Here is a 21,824-nt window from a genome sequence, read left to right on the forward strand (position 1 = left end):
CTCTACCCAGGGGGACAGCTTGAGGTTCTGTCTCAAAAAAAAAAAAAAAAAAAAAAACTTTTGAATTATAAAATAGAACATAAGTACGGAAAGCCACATGAAACAGACACACAGATTAGTTAATTATTTAAGGTGAACAGTTGTAATGACGAGCCCGTCTAGGAAGCAGAATCTTGCCTCTGCAGGAGCACAGCCGTGCCCACTCCCAGCTGCTCCTCTCTCCTCCCTGAAGTCGCTCCCCTCACTGTATGTCGGTCACGTCCTTCTGTACTGTCGTGTCACCCAAGTTAAATCTCCTTTTTAAAGGATAGGCTGCTTAAAATGCAATCGTTCTATTTTTATACTGAGCATTTCGCTGTGTTTTATTTTCATTGGTAATCTAATAACTTGTTTGGGTGAATTCAAGTAGTTTCCTAACTTGACTTTGATGCTTTACGAATGCCAACAATTGGCAACATACAACTGTTTTGTGGTTACTTTGGATTCCTAGCTAAAAATTATCTGGTTATTAAAATATCAAACAGTGAAATCGATCATTTCTTGAGACAGCTCTGTGACTGTTACAGGACTGGGTGTACTTGGCAGAACCTCGAGTGCTAGTTCTTTGCCTGAAATCAGGAAACCAAGGGGCTTGACCCCCCTTCCTTCCCATGCTTGGTGCTGATGTCATGCTGATTTCATGGCTGGCAAGTGTCACTTCTGTGTGGTAAGCAGGTGAGAGAGGGGCTTGTGCATAAGTGTAGTGACTGTCATTGGTGAAATTAAATATGAAAACCTACCCCTAGAAATTGGTGAGGAAGCACCGGACAGGTTGTTGACCTGAGTTCTTTCCCTGGGTTGTTGAATTTTTTTAGCCATAGCTCCCAAATGGCACTTTATTATGAATGTTTAAAAACCTTCAAGGTAGAGAAGGAAGGAAGAAAGGAGGGAATGAAGGAAGGAAGAAGGAAGGAAGGAGGGGAGGGAGGGAGGGAGAGAAAGAAGGAGGAAGGAAATAAAGAAGGAAAGAAACATCGGTCCAGACAACCCTGTACACCCACCATCTAATTTCAACAATTAACATTTTCTGTATTAGATCACTTTGTTTCTTTCCTTATTTATTTATTTTAGATTAATATGAGGGTACAAGTGATAAGGTTGGGTTTGTTAGGTGAAGTTCAAGTTGTAGTTGAGCCCTTTGCCCTTACGTTATTCCCATTACCAGGCGTACTTGCTTTCTACGTGCACTTCTCTCTGGTGTTTTCTCGGCCATTGAAAAGTAATTACAGATATCAGACCCTTTCCCTCTAAACATTGTACTGTTGACTTCCCAAGTGTACGAACATTCTTCTAATCACTAACATGCCATTGTCACTCTTAATAGAGTGACCAGCGATGACCTGTTATAATAATGACCGGTATATGTTTAGATTTCCCCCAAAGTGCCCAGAATATTATCTCTAGAGGCTCTTTTAAACTAGGATCTCATGAAGGAGTCTACACTGCAGTTGGTCATTGTGTCACTTACGCCTCTTATTTAGAATGGCCTTTTCTTCCTGACATCAACTTTATGAAGTCTGGTTTTCATATAAAGCATGTCATTTTCTGGATTTCCCCAGTTGCTTCTTCATGGTCTCATTTAACCCAGACGATTATCCCCTGGGCTTCCCTGTGCGATACTATGCCCAGCACTCACAAGCTCAGGAGTAACATTTCTGAACAAAAGTGATGACTCCCTGGTGTGCAGGCTCTAGTGGGGGATTTCTTTTCTCTTTCAATATGAAGCTTGAACAAATGATCATAGAACTATCATTTTTGCAAACTCCGTGAGTCCTAACTGTCCTAGCAGATGGCTTCTAGCCACGATGTCTAACCTCTGACAAGATGGTCACACAGGCATCTAAAGCCATTTTTGGAAGACCAAGTCGGAGGCTCAGAGAAATGAAGTGGTTTGTCCAGCGTCACTGAGCTCTGTCGTGCAGACCTGGAATATGAACCCAGATTTGCCTCATTCACTGTGCCCAGGACTAGATGACAGTTACATAGACTGATTTGCCAAAATTAACCCAGAGCTGAAACATTTATTTAAGGAGCAACATGATACCCAGGTGAAAATAACCCTGGCTGAAGCACATCTCTGCCCCTTGAAGTGGAGACACACCCTTAGCCCACAAGCACTCCACTAGCCCACATTCCTTCTGGACTGTTCTTTCTCTCTGCTCTCAAGTCAGTTGCAAAGGCTTTATTGTGGTATAATAAGCTCATTTTGAGTGGTGAATGTCTTTGTACCTTCTGTTCTGCCTCTTTGTAAGGCACGGACAGCTTGAGGATATGCACACAGTTTTGCTAAGCCCACTCACACATCTCTGGACTGACCCATTTTCTGCATGTAGATCATACAATGACTGGATCAGAGGCTTTACTGCTCCTAGGGTGCTTCTGAACATCAGCTGTATTTTTAATTAGATTTTGTTTTCGGCAGAGTCTGTCAATCCGTGTCTATAAACAGCGCCTTCTGGTTTTCTGATGACATGATGAAAATATAAATGGATTCTGCAGATTGCATTTTATTATCCTCAATATTAAGCACTCAGAGCCTGTGCTGGAGGGAATTATGGTCTGATAATGTTGATTAAATAACCTCAGGCCTGGACTTCTGTGCTGTTTCTTTGCCAACTCAGACGAATAGATATAAAGAGCTATTGCAGTTTAAGAAAGCGTAGCAACGTAACTGCCCAGGAAGCAGAGCTGGGCTTCAGGATGAAGCAGGGTGGGCAGGGGAGCCCTGGCCTGGGGCATGGGGGGCTGATTCTAGCCTGATCCTGACTGCTAGCTGATTGCACGACCTTGGGCAAGTCAATGTTCAGAGCATTATTTTTCTCACCTGTAGAATAAGAGAGTTCTGTGCATAAGCTGAACTTAGGTGTTGGAGACAGGCGTGTTTACTTAATGAGGGAGAAGGGTACCAGGAGTGTCTGGTGATGGGGAAGCCGGGAGGGACGGATGATCCCCAAAGGAGCAAGAAGGTGACTGTCATGCTGCTGAGACTTGAAGATCAAATGAGAAAAGTATCTTGTGGGTTAGTTTGGGATACTAGAACATAAACACGACCTCGTTTAAGATCAAGGAGGAAAGAACTGCCGAAGGATGGAAGAGAGGAACCAAAAATGAGCCCTGGCGATTTCTTACTGTTGCCCATAACGATAGTGAAATGTCCGGGGCTCTGACTGTGGGCCGGGCAAGGCAATAAGGGTTTTATAGACATTAATTCATTTATTCTTCATGCAGATTTCTGGAATCCGTTCCTCTTACCCTGTCTTAATTAGGGATGCAGAGGGCTGGTGTGAGTTTATTAAGATGATTTTCCTCATGCTGGTGGAGCTGTGGGTTGAGTTTCAGTGAATTATTATTAGTGAGGACGACTTGCAGGTGGCTGAGCCATGATGACAGGGTAACGGGGACAGGATATTCACACAGGAAGTTTGGGCTGTGACAGGAAGGATGAGGAAGGCTGATGGTTGAAGGGCTGGACTGAGGGAGGGTTTTTAGGAAAAGAAGGAGTCACTGTGCTGCCAGCAGAGGCAGGGAGAATGCTCTGGGCAGAGAGGGGAGGTTGAGAGAAAGGCAGGACTAAGGTTTGGGAAGGGGTCAGATCCAGAACCCTGAGAAGGCTGAAGGGAGAGGAACCCGGTCATGTCTTCCTTTTGAGCTGGCAGGAAAAGACGGAAAGATAGATATAGATGTGGTCCGTTGAGGGACCTGTGTGGGGCTGGCAGGAGGGAGGTCATTGCCAGTACGTAGGAGTGAATCACAGGGATGTAATTAGGAGCAACTAACAAAATGTCATTCTGGAGCAATCTCTCTGGCAGTAGAGATTGGGTGAATATGCTAAAGCATCCCTCCTCTCACTCCCATCTTCTGGGGTGTCTCTTGTTCCAGGCTAAAGTACAGCCCATAGTCCAGCCGCACAAGGTCCTTCACCGTCTTGGCCATGGCGACTCCGGCAGCTCATCTCCCACCCCATGTCCCCTCTCCACCTGCTGACCCTCTATACTCAGCCCTTAGAACTTTTTGTCTTTGCTCAAAGAAGGCAGCTCTGCTCATCGCCTTCCTTTGGGGAATCTCTCTTCTCATCCTGTAGGACTAACTCAAACGTCAGCCCTCCCCCCTCAGGCCTTTCTTAGGCAGAGGGGGTTTATCCTTGAACTCTCCCGACTTATTTTGCACAAATGCTTCACAGAATGCTTCTTAAGAGCATCTATTCTGCAGTCACACTGCCTAAGGTTACGCCAGGGTCTGTATTTACTAGTTTTGTGCTCTTGGGCAAGTTACTTAACCTTCCTGTGCTCAGATTTCTTTGACTTTGACCTGGAAATAATAATCAAACACCACAAAGTTGTTATGAGGATTAAATAAATTATGTAGCCAGCAGTTTTTTTTTTTTGAGACAAAGTCTTACTTTGTTACCCAGGCTAGAGTACCATGGCATCAGCCTAGCTCACAGCAACCTCAAATTCCTGTATTCTACATGATCCTCCTGCCTTAGCTCCCAAGTAGCTGGGACCACGGGCACCTGCCACAACATCTAGCTAGTTTTTTTCCTATTTTTAATAGAGACAGGGTCTCTCTATTGCTCAGGCTGATCTTGAACTCCTGAACTCAAGCCATCCACCTACCTTGACCTCCCAGAGTGCTAGGATTATAGGTATGAGCCCCTGCGCCTGGCCCAATCTGTGAGAACATTGAGAACAGAGAGACCATACGTTAGCCGCTGTGTGACTGTGAGCTTCTACCATTCATCTAGTTATTCAGTCATGTAATTTGTGTTAATTGCTTCCCCCCATTTTGTACCGCTCTTCCATCAACCCACTGTATTATAATGTTTTATTTTTTTCTTCCTGGACTGTGATTCCTACTGGGTTAGGATGGGTTTTCTTATTTTGGTCTCACGCCGTTTATACTGCTTGGCATGACAGATTGGTGGATTGCTAATTCTGGTTTAGATGAGTATGATTCATCATTGTTTACAAAGTTCTTCCATAGAATTTTGATTTGATTCTTCTAGCAATCCCACAAAGGGTTTATTTCTCAGAAAATGTAAAAATAAGAGCAATTCTGTTCTGCTTTATTTTACAATTTAGGTACAAAATATGCAGAGATGTTGTTAATTAAGTCAAATATAATCAGAAGAGAAGTGAGCGTAATGAGCTACCAGTAATCTTCTCAGTGAATTAAAGAGGCATGATTTCTTTTCATTTGCAGTTTGTAGGAGGAAATCACAGCCTTCTGAAAAGCAAAGCTGCTTTTGTGCAGTTTAGGGAAAATATCTGTATCTTTCAAAAGTTAAGTTAAAATCTACGAAGTCTTGTATTTTGTTTCACTTGCTTGCAACCAGAGACCATACTGTCAGCCAGCAGAATCTCTTCTTAAGAGCATTATAGAAAGGTTTGTTAATATTCGTTTAAATTCCTCTTCAGCCCTACTTCATTAGTGGACAGTAGTTGGTCTACCACACTGCTTTTAAAAAACAACCAAAGGTCAATGAATATATTTCTGAAATACCATATATACTATAAAAAATGGTAACGATCAAGCTGGCAGATTCATTCTTGGCAGCCTTTGGCCGTTCGTTGCAATTACATAATAACAATGGTAACAAAGTAATTAGCAGAATGCAGCACTGTGATACACAATGTGTTATATCACATTATAAACACATCATAAAAATGTTGCCATAAAGCTGTGTGGTTTTTTTATTAGGCTGTTTTTATTAAAGTCCTCCATGTTTAGTTATCTGAATGATTCAGAGCAATGCTACTGACATAGACAAACTCATAAACAGAAGTACCTGTCAGTTCCATGGGAAGGAAATCAGATTCAGACGGGCTTCCTCAGTAATTATCTGCATAAGATAGAATGATGACACGTTACGATGTCCCTTTGCTTCTACTTTTGGTTTACCTGCAAGGGCAAACGAAATCTTTCTTTTCCTTTTGAACTTTCGAAAATTTCAGCAAATTGGCGACTCATTGTTTGTTTTAGTCTACATGTTCCTTGGCTCGGAGCCTGTGGCTCAAGCAGCTAAGGTGCCAGCCACATACACCTGAGCTGGCGACTTCGAATCCAGCCTGCCCTGCCAAACAACAACGATGGCTGCAACCAAAAAATAGCCAGGCATTGTGGCAGGCACTGGCTGCCTGGCATTGTGGCAGGTCCCAGCTACTTGGGAGGCTGAGGCAAGAGAATCACTTGAGCCCAGGAGTTGGAGATTGCTGTGAGCGTGATGCCATGGCACCCTACCCAGGGGGATAGCTTGAGGCTCTGTCTCAAAACAAACAAAACAAACAAACAAACAAAAAACCAAAAAACTACATCCTTTAAAGAATATTTTGGTTAGCAAATTTGCTACAGGTTCTAGGCCAAGGACAGAATTTTCAGTGGCTTGGTCCTTGCTGAGTTTCTGGAGTCTATCCTAAAGTATAAAACAGGAAATCTGATATTTCCTGAAAGGGACACAGGACGTAGCTGGTGACATAAGTGTCAGCGTCAATACTTCTGAGTATCCCCTTGAATAGAGAGATGTGTACCAGTTTCTTATGCACACCTGGACTGGGTTTCTTGTTTTTGTTTTTTGCAGTTTTTGGCCAGGGCTGGGTTTGAACCTGCCACCTCCAGCATATGAGGCTGGTGCCCTACTCCTTGAGCCACAGGTGCCGCCCCCCGTACTGAGTTTTGTCCGTGCCCTGCTGTTAGTTTCTTTGTGCGTTTGCTCATGTGCTTTTATGTTGAACACTTGTAGGGAACTCTACGAACACTGACTTCAACTACGAGTGAGACAGGAAGCCAGTGGGGTTCTGAGCAGCGTGGTGGCATGGTCTACCCTTCCAGGCTGAGCCCAGCTGCTGCTGAGAATGGATGGGAGGGGCAAGGCTGGAAGCAGAGAGGCCAGGTGACAGACTCTTGCCCTATGCAGGTGCAGGTGACAGTGGCATGGAGAAAGGCCGTCAGTGGAGGCAGTGAGACCAGTCAGGTTCTGGTTAAGTTTTGGAGGGGGAATTAACAGGATTCATCGATGGATATGATTAGGTGTGGAAGACGGGGTCAGGCATAAGTCTGAGATTGGGAGCTGAACAACCAACAGAGACCCAGTAACTGATCAGCTGGGTGAGCCCCAGCAGGGGGGGAGAGCAGGGTTGGGGGGGGTGTGTGACAAGATACCCTTGATATTTCACATTGCTCTTCCCCTGCTGGCCCCCACTGCTTCCAAACCTGGGCTCTCCCCCTGCACCCCCATCCCCTGCCTCCACCTCAGGCTCTATTTAAGAGCGACTCTCATCCTGCCTTTATGCCTTTGAAGAGCGACCAGGAGCTGACGGCTTGCCCAGGGCCTTGTTTGGAAGGTTATGGAGAGTCGCGCCCTGGATGGAACAGTCAGGGAAGGTCTGGGCAGTAGTGACTTTTCACTTCCCTTGCACATGGGCCGTTGGTACTGGTGTTTGATTCTTGGCTGCTGTTTTACTGTTTATAGCAATGGCTTATGCTGTCACGAAGGGAACGTACTTAGCTGCCTTTATGGTTAGAATATAGGATGTGTGATATTGTAAACCCATCATAAAGATGTTGCCGAGAGGGGTTGTTGAGACAGGTCATCCAAAGTCCTGACTCCAATGGAAGGGCTTGCGTCTTTGAGTCTGAATTGCTGCCTTGTTCTGCTGGGTGAGGGATTTGTGAAATTTACTGTGTATATGAGTCATATAGTGATTATTATTTTATTCTGAGACAGAGTCTCACTCTGTTGCCCAGGCTAGAGTGCCATGGCATCAGCCTAGCTCACAGCAACCTCGAACTCCTGAGTTCAAGCGATCCTCCTGCCTCAGCCTCTGTGAGCAGCTGAAACAACAAGCATGTGCACAACACCCAGCTAATTTTTCTATTTTTGGTAGACGTGGGGTCTCACTCTTGGTCAGGCTAGCAAAGTGCTAGGATTACAGGCATAAGCCACCTCACCCAGCCCACATGGGGAGCTTTTAGAAATGCTGGTTCTGGTTTAGTAGGTCTTAGAGGGGGTGAGAGCGTGCAGAGTCTGTATTTCTCACATTAATTCCAGGGGAAGAGGCTGCAGGTTCTAGGCCAAGGACAGAATTTTCAGTGGCTTGGTCCTTGCTGAGTTTCTGGAGTCTATTCAGCTGTTGATCCTCCTGACAACGAGCCAGGTGTCTCTCTCCTAAATAACCCAGGCTGTGATGAATGGAGAGCATTTGAATCAGTGCAGAGCCGTGTGACAACCGTGTCAGGACCTAACGGGCACTGCATGATGGAGAGAGGGCGGAGGAGGGGGGACCGAGGTGGAAGAGAGCATCTTCTCTCCAAACATACGTGCCTACTCCACCTCCAGAATTGGGAGTCTGACAAACTGAATTTTATCAGACTGCATCTTGGAGAACTTTGATTATAAACTGACTTTGGGCTATTACATCAACCTCTCCGTGAAAAATTTTGGAAGCTGTGTATCAGATGCAGCAAGATAATTTTAGGCTGGGTGCTGTGGCTCACATCCGTAATCCCATCACTTTGGGAGGCCAAGGTGGGAGGATTCCTTGAGACCAGGAGTTTAAGACGAACCTGGGCAACATAGCAAGACACCTCCTCCCTTCTCTACAAAAAATTCCAAAAAGTTGCTGGGCATGGTGGTGCACACCTGGAGTCTCAGCTACTCAGGAGGATCACTGGAGCTTACGGTTGCTCTGAGCTGTGAGTATGATGCTGTACTGAAAGCCCACTTGGGTGACAGAGTAAGACCCTATCTCTTAAAAAAAAAAAGATAATTTTAAGTGGCCCATGAACTCTTTAGCCTGTGTATGGGCCATCAGCATTTTCCGATATCCTTAGTAGTTATGTCACCTTGTATTTATCATGAGAGTTTAGATGCTTGCTTTTGTCTGTGACCAGTCTATGTCATCATGGTTCTGTTCGTGGCCTCGCCTTCTTCCTTCTCATTACGTGGACAGGGGCCTGGAGATTCAGAGACTCAGCCAGAGATTCTGTCAGAAATGTAGCTCAACTATGTTGGGTCCTCAGTGTTAACCGTGTTTTCACTAGCACATAAAAATGTAAAGACCTGGGAAAAAATGTTTTTGAACCCTTCTAATCATTTCTTGGCGAACAAAGATTAGTATTATGGAGAGTATTTGTGATGTTTCCAGAATAGGAATCATTCTGATCCATGACAGATCAGTGACAGACAAATCATTGACAGATTCTGGAAAAAAATGCTAAGATGTTTAAAGTCTGTATTTAAAGATTTTTAAAAGAGATCTTTCTTAGTTTCTTGATTTTGAGAAAAAAGCTGGATATTTGCACAGTCTAATTTCCTACTTCAATAAGAGTGAGAAGATACTAACAAAATAATCTTTGGGCGCGACGTGATGTTGGTTAATGAATTGCCTTTCTAGCGAGAGTGAGAGCACGTTAATAGCATGTTTTGTGATAGAACTTGAACTTGTGTTTACAAGGAAAAATTGAGAACATTTAGTTTTCTTAGATTAATTTTCTATAAGCTTTCTAAAAAAAACATGATTGGATTTTCTTATATTAAAATAATAGGCATTAATTATGCAAAGGTTTTGGAAAATATGGAAAATTTAAAAAGCAAAATAAAAGTCATATATAATTCTCAACATGAAGAAATAACATATTGGTATATTTCACATCTTACAATGTCTGTCTGGTTTTGAGACCAGAGTAATGCTGGCCTAATAAAACAAATTGGGAAGTATTCCTTCTTTTTCAATGGTCTGAAGGAATTTGAATAGAACTATATTACTTCTTTCTTAAATATTTGGTACAATTTATCAGGTAAATCTTCTGGGAATTTTTTTTTTTTTTGGGTGGGAAAGTTATCTCTTTGTTGAGTGAATTATGGTTGTTTTGGACATAGATTTATCAAGTTCATCTAAGTTGGTGAATTTATTAGCTCAAATTTGTTTGTAATATTTCCTTATTATCCTTTTAACATCTGTGGAATCGCTATCTTTCTTAATATTAGTAATTTGTGTCTTGTTCATTTTTTGGCTAAAAACCAAAAGTTTACCAATTTTGTTGGCTAAGAGTTAATTTATCAACATGGCTAAAGGTATATCATTTTATTAATTAAAAAAAAAAAACCTTTGGTTTAATTAATTTTTCTCTAATTTTTTTCAGCTTCTTTCTTTCTTTTTTTGAGGTAGGGTTTTACACGGTTACCAAGGCTAGAGTGCAGTGGCATCATCATAGCTCACTGCAACCTCAAACTCCTGGGTTTTAGCGATCCTCCTACTTCTGCCTCCCAGGTAGGTGGGACTATAGGCACACACCACCATAGCTAGCTAATATTTTTATTTTTGGTAAGATGGAGTCTAGTCTTGCGCTTGCTCAGGATAGTCTTGAACTCCTGACTTCAAGTGATCCTTCCTCCTGGGCCTCCCAAAGTGTTAGGATTATAAGTGTGAGCTGTCACCCCTGGCCCCAGTTTTCTATTTGGTTGATTTCAGCCCTCATTTTTTCACTCTTTCTTCTACTTAATTTGGGCTTAATTTGCCTAAGATGAGGGTACAATTCATTGATTTGAGGGGATCTTCTTTTCTCCTATAGGGGTTCTCTGCTATACATTTTCCCTAAATACTGTTTTAGTGTCTTTCCATACGTTTTCATATTGCTATATCCTTTCACTACAAAATGCATTCTAATTTCTTTTTTGATTTTTTTTCTTTGATCAGTGGGTAATTTAGAATTGTGTTACTTAGTCTAAAAATATTTGGACATTTTTCAGAGATATTTTTATTGTTAAATTTGGAAGTTAATTCCATTGTGGTTAGATAACATACTTTGTATGAATCCTGGTGACCGTATTGTTTTCTGACCCAGAATTTGCTCCACCTTCATAAATGTTCATTGTAAACTTAGAGGGGAAAAGTTGTGTACTACTGTTTTAGAGTGGAGTATTCTAGAAATGTCCATTAGGTCGATTTGTTTGGTGATGTTGTTTATCTTCTATCCATAGTATCCTTATTGATCTTCTGTGCACTTGTTTAATCAGTTATTGAAGAGAGGTATTTAAATCTCTGAGGCTAATTTTGGATTTGTCTCTTTCTCCTTACAGTTCTGTCTTGAATTGTACATTGTGAGCCTTTTTAATTAAGCACATAAATGTTTAGGATTGTTATGTCTTCCTGACCAGCTAATCACTATGAAATGTCTTTCTCTATTCCTGTTATTTATTTTTTGTTCTGAAACTTTCTTGTTTGATATTAATATAACCACTCCAGATTTCTTCTGATTAGTGGTATCGTGGTATATCTTATTCCATTCTTTTAAACTATTTGTGTCTTTATGTTTATAAAGTACATTTTTGTTGGCAGCACATAGTTGTTTGGTCTTGCTTTTTTTGTACAATCCAACAATCTCTGCCTTTCAATTGGGGATGTTTAGACCATTTATTTTTAATGTAATTATTGATATGGTCAGATATAAGTCTATAATCTTTCTACATACATTTGCTCCATATGTTCTTTGTTCTCTTTTTCTTTTTAGTTGCCTTTCTTATTATTAGTACTTTTTTTTGGCAGTTTTTGGCCAGGACTGGGCTTGAACCCACCACCTCCAGCATATGGGGCTGGTGCCCTATTCCTTTGAGCCACAGGCGCTGCCCTATTATTAGTATTTTTTACAATTCAGTTTTACCTGCTTTATTGGTTTATTAGCTATAACTTTTTGTTTTGCTATGTTAGAGTTTACTTTAGAGTCTATAGTATAGTCAACCCTTTGTATCCATGGGTTCCACATTTGTGGATTCAACCACCTGCTGGTCAAAGATATATGAAACCAGAATTGTGTCTGTACTGAACATGTCTAGAGTTTTTTCTTGTCATTATTTCCTAAATAATACAGCATAATGTCTACTCAAATAGCATTTATATATTGTATTAGGTGGTACAAATATGATATGATTTATTTAAAATATGTGAGGGGATCACACGGATTATATGCAAATAATGCCATTTTATATCGGGGTTTGAGTATCTGCATATTTTGGTGTGTAAGAGGTGTCCTGGCCCCAGTCCCCCGTAGATACTGAAGGATGACTATATTTACTTAGAGTACTGTTAGTGCTCGATAAATATTTACCGAAAGAACAAATAAATGCCTCCCTGGTGCCTCGACCACAGGCCTACTGAGGCCATGGTCTTGTGCTACCAGATGATTAATCTTTTCCAACTTTTAATTTTTTCCTCTTTTATGCATGTTATTTATGGATATTGGCTCTGATCTTCTGGTCTTGATGCTAGCCTCCTGAGCTTAGACCTCTGTGACCTCTTTTCTTCTACTCCCTTAATGCTTTGGTAAATGGGGACATTGTCCTCAGGTGGGACTTTCCTCAGGCTTTTTGGAAAGATGTGTTGGTTGCATCCTCCAGATGAAAGAAGTTGGGGTACTGATTTATTGTGGCCAAGCCCCCTAAAGTAAGACATTGTTATCAGGAAGGACAGTAAGTAGGAAAAGAAAACCTTCCAAGAAGTGATGTAAGTTCAGCTTTAGCTGGTCTAAGCCAAGCTGCACACAGCTAGGAAATTCAGGCCTAACAGGTCTTTACCATCTTGGAATGCCACCAATTTTTCCAAGGCTCTTAATAATAACAAAATTGAACTTCCTGATTTAAAAAAGAGAAATTTATGCTCTCTGTTTCTTTTTTCTTTTCCAGCAAGTAACCGGGAGAAGCTTTGGTGATAAAGACTTTCGGACAGGGTTAGAAAATGGAATTCTTCTGTGCGAGTAAGTATAGCCTATATCTAGTTCATTTTATTGAGGAAACATCATCAATATTATTCAGTTTGTCTATCATGCTTTTACTGTTTTACTTTGAATTTATTTATTGTTTGAATATGAAACTGAAAAAAATCACTGGGCTAGGCAGGAAACAAGCAGGTCAGGGAGTCTTTGTGTATAGTAAGGAGTGGTGGAGACTGTGGCAATCCCATGCTAGATTAAGGAGAATCTGGTAGCTGCTACCTAGCTCCAGTCAACTGTTAACTATGTAGGAATTTGGGCTAGTGTAGTTGTAAGGATGTGGACCTAATTGTAGTAAAAGTAGCAGCTTTTCTTTCCCTTTTCATCCCAAATAAAGGCAGATTGTGCCAAGTGAAAAAAGCATATACTTTTTTCTGTATACTTACAACATCTCAGAAGCCTGCCAGCTAATGTTTCTTACTAGGCCTGCATCACTGAGTTTTTTTGAACATGTTTAATTTGTGGTGCTGGCAAAATTCAAATGTGAATGATGACTGCAATATTTAATTTTTATGCTTTGAAGAATTAAGAGCTCTTGTGGTTTCTTTCTTTTCCTTCTTTTTCCTCCCTCTCTCCCTCCTTTCTTCCTTATTTCCTTTTTTCTTTCTTTCTTTTTTTTTCCTTTGACAGAGTCTCACTCTGTCACCCTGGGTAACATCGTAGGTCACAGCAACCTCAAACTCTTGGGCTCAAGCGATTCTCATGCCTCAGTTTCCCAAGTACCTGGGACTACAGGCACCAGCCACAGCACCTGACTAGTTCTTAATATTTTTTAGTAGAGACCAAGAAATGGGGCCTGGCTTTTGCTCAGGCTGGTCTCCAATTTCTGAGCTCAAGCAATCTGCCCATCTCAGTCTCCCAATGTGCTAGGATTACAGGTGTGAGCCATCGTGCCTGACCCTCTTTTGTGGTTTTATTATTTTTTAATTAAATCATAACTCTGTATATTAATGCATTTATGGGGTACAAGTGCTGATTTTATATACAATTTGGAATGCTTGCATCAAACTGGTTAACATAGCCTTCACCTCACTTAATTTTTGTGTTAAGACATTTATACTCTACTCTTGATAGATTTGACATGTACCCTTGCAATATCTCTTGTGGTTTTAGATACAAAATAAGCTAGAGCCTTATAAATGGTGGCCCATAAATGTCAACATTCAAAAACTTGAATTTATTTAACACGTTCTGTAATTTGTGTGCCCGTTTTTGTTTCATTGAGATGAAACGTTCATATAATGAAATGCACTGTCCCTTTGTGTACAACCCGATGGGTTTTGAAAAATGTGTACGTGTGTGCAACCTGTATGGTAAGCAACATATAAAACAAAAAATTCCATCATGCCCCTTCCCACTCAATCTCAGCCCCTGGAGACAAACACTGTTCTGATTCTTATCACCGTAGCATCTACTTTGCCTTCTCCTGAACTCATATAAATAAAATCACAGAGAATAGGACTCTTCTTTTAGCAACCTTCAGAATATTATTTGGGACATACTGATGAGTTTTGGAGCCTGAGGACTAGAGATTCAAGTCCTTACCTTTCCCCTTCAAACATTTAGCCTCCTGGAGTCTCATTTTTTTTCTAAAATAGCAATAAAAAATTTATAACTCTGCCTGTTTCAGAGGCTCTTTGTGAACCTCAAAAGGATAATGTGACCAAGATGCTTTAAAAGACTGTGCAGTGCTGTGTGGATGTGGACTGTGGGCAGAATCCCTCAGCATAGCTCATGGCAGCATTTTTTTTCCTGCCTCCCCACTGCTCTTCTTTCTTTAAAGGAAAATGCCTCTCTTTTGTTTGCTTTTGCCATACTCTTCTTCCTATGAAGTGTCTCCCCTCCACTCACACTTTGTTTCCATCAGCCCCACTTTTCCCTTTATTGTGTCTAACTCAGAGCTCATCTCTCAGGTGAGCTGCAGTTAGTTTCGCCCCTCGGCAGAGACGGGCTCAGACAGGCTTCCCATGCTTCTGTTCTTGCACTTGCTTTTCCAATGATTCTGGGCTTAGCCCTTTTCTGATGTGAATGCACTAGCCAGAATCAGATTTAATTTATGTGGACCATGCTGGCTCATTTGAAGTGATCCTTTGGTACCAATTTTTGTTTACCAAACATTTGCTCCAGTGATGCTTATGGGCACCCACCTCTCTGCTGCGTTCCCATGAATAAATCTGTCACAGAGTCATATGCTTACCTGACTTTGGATTCTTAGCCCTTTTCTAAAGATAGGGCTCTGCTACTAGAGGTATTTACTTATGTAGAATTTATTTCTTACCTAGGTGTTGAGTTAGAGCAGTGGTTCTCAACCTGTGGGTTGCAGCCCCTTTGGGGGTTGAACGACCCTTTCACAGGGGTTGCCTAAATACATCCTGCATATCAGATATTTATATTATGATTCATAACAGTAGCAAAATTACAATTATGAAGTAGCAACGAAAATAATTTTATGGTTGGGGGTCACCACAACATGAGGAACTGTATCAAAGGGTTGTGGCATCAGGAAGGTTGAGAACCACTGAGTTAGAGGATGGTATCTCCTGATGTATGCAGGGCACTATCCACTGACTGGTCTTCTGAAAACCCATGAGTAAATATAGGTGTAGGATAGAGCTTTAGGTGAAAAGTGCTGGGCACTAGGGACAGAGTGATCTGGCCCTGAGTACTAAAATCAGTACTCATTAGACACGGAACACTGTCTCAGCACTAAGTCATATTCACCAGTGATAAGAAAAAGGCAGGACAGGAGTGCAGTAAACAGAATGTGTTAAGAATTCAATCCTGCAGTTAAAGATAAACTCCTTCTCTGCTGTGCTGTATTTTTTCATGCCTGAGATTTCAATAAAAGCCAGTGAGGAACATTGGAGGGGGCCACACCCTTGTTTCTCCTTGTGGAGAGCTTGCTGGTGTTGGCCTCCCTGGGTCCCTCAATTCAGTGAAAGAGGACTGAGTAGGTGTGTTATTTATTTTGCATCAAGTTGCATTGAGGGCTTGTTGGGATGGAGAAGTGGATTTTAGGTCCAGGCCATGGGTAGGAAATAGCATGGTTGGAACAACGTGGAGGCACAGATTGTATCCAGGGGCTTTTTATGATAAAGAAAGGGCTTGGGGCTCGGCACCTGTAGCTCCATGGCTAGCGTGCCAGGCACATGCTGGAGGGTTAGAATCCACCCCAGGCCTGCCAAACAACAATGACAACTATGGCCAAAAAATAGCCAGGAGCTGTGGCGGGTGCCTGTAGTCCCAGCTACTTGGGAGGCTGAGGCAAGAGAATCGCTTAAGCCCAGGAGTTGGAGGTTGCTGTGAGCTGTGACACCATAGCACTCTACCAAGGGTGATAAAGTGAAACAATGTCTCAAAAAAAGAAAAAAGAAAGAGTTTGGATTGCTGATAAGCTGGGGGTGAAGCTGAGGAAAATGGCTGCATTGGACAATAGGCAAATGTTGCTGCCTGGGTAGGTAGGATAAAAGCTGAGACAAGCTGGGCATGGTGGCTCACACTTGTAAACCTAGCACTATGGGAGTCGGAGGTGGGAGGATTGCTTGAGATCAGGAGTTCAAGACCAGCCTGAGCAAGAGTGTGACTCCATCTCTGCTAAAAAAAAAATTAAAAAATTGGCCCCTGCTTGTAGTCTCAGCTACTGGGCAGGCTGAGGCAGGAAGATTACTTGAGCCTAGGAGTTTGAGGTTGCTGTGAGCTATGATGATGCCACAGCACCCTACCCGTGGCAACAGAGTGAGATTCTCTCTCTAAAAAATAAATAAGATAAAAACTTGAGATAAGTAAGTTATTATCTAAGTCCTCTAATCTTAGAGGATTAGACTCCTGGTGTACATAGGTTATTATGAAAGTTTTGGTAACATCCACAGGAACAGAAACAAATGCAGCCTCCTGGCAGCACTGATGCCTGAGCACATTGAAACTCGCATGGTGGATCAGAAAGGACACTGTCAACTGTTTCTTGAAAGTGAAATAATGGACCATCACAGTCTATCTCAAAACTTTTGTATTGACCGAATGTCTTTGAAAAAGCATGCGTTTTGGAGCCTAAGATCCAGGATCAGATTCTCACCTGGCACTCCTGACAAAGAGTTTGCTGAGGAGGAATGAACCCTGTAGGTAGCCTGAGGGCAGGAAAGCCAGCAGCATGAGCCCCAGCCAGGCCTGTAAGAGAAAGTGGGTGAGCAGCCAGAGAACCAGCCCTGCCCAGGTTTCTAAGTGCAGAGTTCACACAGCAGTGAGAACCCCATCCCTGACTGACAGGGACTGTGTGCAGTGAAGGCTGGGAACAGTGGAGGGAGGAAGTGGGTCTCCTTCCTCACCTTGATGGCCAGGTTTTGTCTAAGTTGAGAATATTGGGCTCCCGTAGACTGACATTACCAGCTATGTTTTCCAGGACTTGGGTCCCGAGGCCAATCTAGCAAGAAAGGGTTTGTGGGATTGTTTGATGGCAGAGCCTAAAAGCCAGGAAACTCATCTTGGGGGGCCCTAGGAAAGTGGAGGTCCCCAGATTCCTGTAGACCCACACAGGTTCCAAACACCTGTCTTTAGAGAGTAGATGGGAATGCCTAAGGCTGTCCCTGTCTCTAGAACCAGAGCGGGTTTTGTGGATGCTGGTGATTAAGGAATTCTGACTCCTAGTTACCCCACACCACAGCAATGTTTGAAAATAATAAGAATGCTCCATGATTTCAAAGTTTGAAAACTAAGCAGTTCAGGTCTTCTTAGAACGAGGCTCTCATAATATGTAGCTCTCTTTTTAAAAATTATTTGGAGCTTTTCAGCTTTGTGTTATTCAAAATAGAAGCCCAGTTGGCATCTTAGAACAGTGTTACAACCCCACTTGGCAAATACGTGAACAGCATTGTTAAATTCTCTCTTTTGTTCAACAAACTCTCATCTTTTTGTCTGAGTTGGATCTCCTGTCAATGTTAGTTGCAATTGTGTACAGACACATGCTTTTTGTTTGCTTAAAAATTTCCTGGGTTGCTTATGAGCCTGGAAAAAAGCTAATAGTTCTCATCAAACAGAAAGGCATTTTCTGGACCTGGGGTCTGGTTTTCCTCTTAGAGTCAGCCTGGTTCTAAACTTACCTGTGCCCAATAAGGTATTAGTGGTACCACTTTGCAGAGGAAATAACTGAGGCACAAAAGATTAAATAATTTGGCTAAAGTCACACAGATAAAAAGTATTTAAATTTAGGAGGTCTGATTCTTTAGGTTTGCTCTTAACCAGCGTTCTGTTCTGGAATTGGGATTTTTAAATTTTTTTGAGACTGAGTCTCACTTTGTCAACCTGGGTTGAGTGCTGTGGTGTCATAGCTCATAGCAACCTCAAATTCTTGGGCTCAAGTGATCCCCTTGCCTCAGCCTCCCCAGTGGCTGGGACTATAGGGACCCACCTCAATGCCCAGCTATTTTTTGAGATGAGGTCTTGCTCTTGCTCAGGCTGGTCTTCAACTCCTGAGCTCTGGCGATCCACCTGCCTCAATCTTATAGTGTTCGAGGATTCCAGGTATAAGTCACCATACCTGCCTAGAATTGGGATTTTATTTATTTATTTATTTATTTATTTATTTTTTTGAGACAGAGCCTCAAGCTGTCACCCTGGGTAGAGTGCTGTGGCATCACAGCTCACAGCAACCTCTAAATCCTCAAGCGATTCTCCTGCCTTAGCCTCCCAAGTAGCTGGGACTATAGGGACCTGCCAAAGGCCCGGCTAATTTTTGGTTGCAGCCGGTTGTTTGGCGGGCCCAGGGTGGATTCAAACCTGCCAGCTCAGGTGTATGTGGCTGGTGCCTTAGCCACTTGGCCACAGGTGCTGAGCCTAGAATTGAGATTTTAATGGGAGAGAAAAGCATGAGGTCTTCTAATGGCAGGTGGGGAAGGGAGAGAAGGGGAGGAGAGTTAGTGCCTGAAAACCTAAGATGGGGAAAAGGGCAGCTCAGAGGCTGAGCCACTGGGTCTCAGATGGGCAGAGGACTAGGAAGGACGACACGGGGTTCGTTGTCTTAGAGAAATGTAAGCATCAAGGGCCTGGTGGCCTCTTTTGGGATAAGAAGGCAGGTTCAGTAACAGTGAGGGTGTGGAGGAGCTGAAAAGAGAGGAGGCCGTGGTCAGCAGAGGATGGCAGGGTTTCAGTTTTCATTGAGAGCCATCAAGACGTGATGGAGACAGACAAGAGTGGGGGCCTGAGCTAACCACTGCAGAGGAAGCAGAGAGAAGAGCCTGGCGCCTACAGGCAGCCTGTACCTCGGATACTGAGTCCCCTCAAATCACCCTGGGAGATCGCTTACTTCATGTGCCCTTGCATGCCACCCCATGCAGTAATACTCATGCATAAATGTATGACTTACAGTAACTGCGAGTATAAACAGTGTGTACGTGCCCAGGAGAATTTACAGTAGATGTGTTTTTGCCAACCTTGTGTGTATAGCTGGAGTTTAGATGCTTAAATGATGTGAGCTGTCTGCTAAGCAATTGAGTCAGGGACCAAAATTAAACAGAGCTGTCAACATGTGACAAGTGTCATGGTTTCAAAAATATTAATCAAATACTGCACTGTGGCCTTGAGAATTTGAGGATAGAAAGAGAAAGACCGCAAAGAGCCATTCCCTGAAGAAGCTGTTCCCAGAATAGAGTCAGTCACTCGTGATGCTGGCACCTTTTCTGTTCCCGCACCAAAATGTTTCAAAATAATTCCAGAGATGAAAGTTTCTGACTTGTTCTCTGGGCCATGATTTTATTATTTAGATGGAACTCTATGGAGTTTCAGCTACATCAGGGTTGGCAAATTATGGCTGTTGGCCTGTTTTTGTGCTGGCCTTCTTGCTAAGAATAATTTTTATGTTTTTAAAGAATTGTAAATAAAAGTAAACTAAACAAGCATCCATCTATGGCCCACAAAGCCAAAAATGTTTACTATTTGGTCCTTTGCAGAGAAACTTTGCCAGCCCGAAAGGACTTTGGAATTAATTTTAGATGTAAATTGTTTACGCCCATAAAGTTAAGTAATTGAGTTTGGGCAGTGCAAACTTAAATAACTTTTTACAAAGATTTTCTCAGGAGTTTCTTTACAAATTTTCCCTCAAACTTCGTATTTTGAGCAATTTCAAACTTATGGAAAAGTTACAAGAATAATATAATAAATATCAATTTACCCTGAGCTTACATATACTAGTTATTATCATTTTGCCCTATTTGATTCATCTCTTTATGTAAATATTTCTCTTTTTTTTTCCCTGAACTATTTGAAAGTAACATGCAGACATCATGAAATTCAACTCTTAAATGCTACGTCTCATATCTCTTAAATATCCCTTAAAGGAGGGCATTTTCCTCCTTAAGTGGTCAGGACATTTAGCAGTGATACACCAACACCTAATATATCCTTCAGAGTTAAATATTTGCTGTATCTGCAGTAATGTCCTTTATGCTGATTTTTGAAAATCCACTACATCTAGTTACTGGTCTCGTTAGTCTCCCTAAACCTGAAACAATTAGTCCAATAAAAAACAAACTAATTCCTTTGTCAACTGCATTCAGTCTTCGATGAGAATCTTAATTTAGAATCAGGGAAATGAATTTGAAATCCATGGTACCCCCCCACCCCCCAATATATAATTCCTTTCTCACTTCCCTCTTTCCCTACATGTAGAGACCTGACAGAATGTTACGTCGTCTGCATTTAAAGAATGCAGTGGGGGTTTTGGGGAAGAGGGAAGTGGGAGTTTGCTAGTGAGAATTTTTGTGGTTGCCAGTGATAGAGATGCAGCTCAACCAGTTTAAATGAAGATGGGAAGTGACTGGTTCCCATGAATAAACACAGAAATAGATCAGAGCTGTACACACCGGCTGCGGGCATCGCTGCAGAGTCAGGCTGAATCGTGTCACTGCTGTTCTGTTTCTCCATCTGTCCACCCATCCGTTTATCTGTCCGTCACCTCTTTCCTGCCTCTGCTTTCTTCTCTCTTGGCTTTGTCTTTGGGTAAGTTTCTCCAGTTGATGATAAAGTTGGCTGCCATTAGCTATAGCCTTATTTTGTTGAACTAGCTTTGAAGTCCTGGAAGGGAAAAAGAGATACCAGTGTGAGCAATCCAGCAGAAGTCCTGGTGCCTGTTCTTCACTGACTGGAATTGGGTCTTATGCCAATCTTGGAATCAATTGAGTGGCCAGGTCTGGACTTGCCCTTGGCTGGAGTGAGGACGTTGGGTTTAAGCACTATCCATACTCTTCCTGGCCCCACAACCGCCCTCCCTGCCTAGAGCTCTGGGGAAGGAAAACTCTTCTAATGAAAATTGGGAAGAAGGAATGATTGTTGGACCAACCAACAATCAACATCATGAAATTCAACTCTTAAATGCTACAACTTATATCTCTTAAATATAAGTGGTGCCACTGAGGACTCTCACTCCCAACCAGATCACATGACCTTCAGAACTTCTAGTAAAGAAAACGTGTGCTTCATTAGGCCTGTCTCCTCGGGCGTGCTCAAAGAAGGGTGCTTCCTGTCAGGAGCCCATTCCCTTGACCCTGTCCTCTAAACTGCGGAGAGAAGAACCTGGAGAGGAGGAGTGAGGTAGGGCGGAGGCCACTGTGATCTGCAGTCACCCCTTCCTTGGGGTGTTGCCAGGGAAGAGCTTCTCTCCTAAGAAATCGGTCGAGTCCTTTATGGGCCCAACCGCTCAGCCCTCAGGTGGTAATTGCCTTTGCTCTGAGCCCTTCCTGGCCTCTGTTTCTATCCACCAGGGATTTGGGCTGCTGTTCCCAGGAGCCTCCATTTTTCTCCTGATGCCCCTGCAGTGTTCACAGCCACATTCTTAACTGTGCCGCCCTGGGGCACTTGGAGCCGGGAAAGAGACCTCTCTCCCAATAACAGCTCTTTCCCAGGTGGTGCTCTGAGCAGTCTGCATTTTCTCTGGATTTACAGTAGGACCTCTTGTCTCTGGTTCCCTGAAAAAGAAGGAGGAGGAGGAGGAGAAGGAGGAGGAGGAGGAGGCGCCGTCCACTTGAATTTTTCCTCAA

General features: G+C 42.6%; 1 protein-coding gene across 4 annotated transcripts in view; it reads left to right on the forward strand.

Moving 5' to 3' along the window:
• LIMCH1 (LIM and calponin homology domains 1) overlaps window positions 1–21,824 on the forward strand; it is a 359,691-nt gene that overhangs the window by 130,293 nt on the left and 207,574 nt on the right. For all 4 annotated transcript variants that reach the window (XM_023519618.1, XM_023519619.1, XM_023519620.1 and 1 more), the window contains exon 2: window positions 12,716–12,786. In XM_023519618.1, coding sequence (XP_023375386.1) covers window positions 12,716–12,786 — 71 coding nt within the window. The remainder of the gene's footprint in view (window positions 1–12,715; window positions 12,787–21,824) is intronic.

This window comes from Otolemur garnettii, unplaced genomic scaffold, assembly GCF_000181295.1.
Source record: "Otolemur garnettii isolate 467f Iridium unplaced genomic scaffold, OtoGar3 scaffold00181, whole genome shotgun sequence".
NCBI classification, from domain to species: Eukaryota; Metazoa; Chordata; class Mammalia; order Primates; family Galagidae; genus Otolemur; species Otolemur garnettii.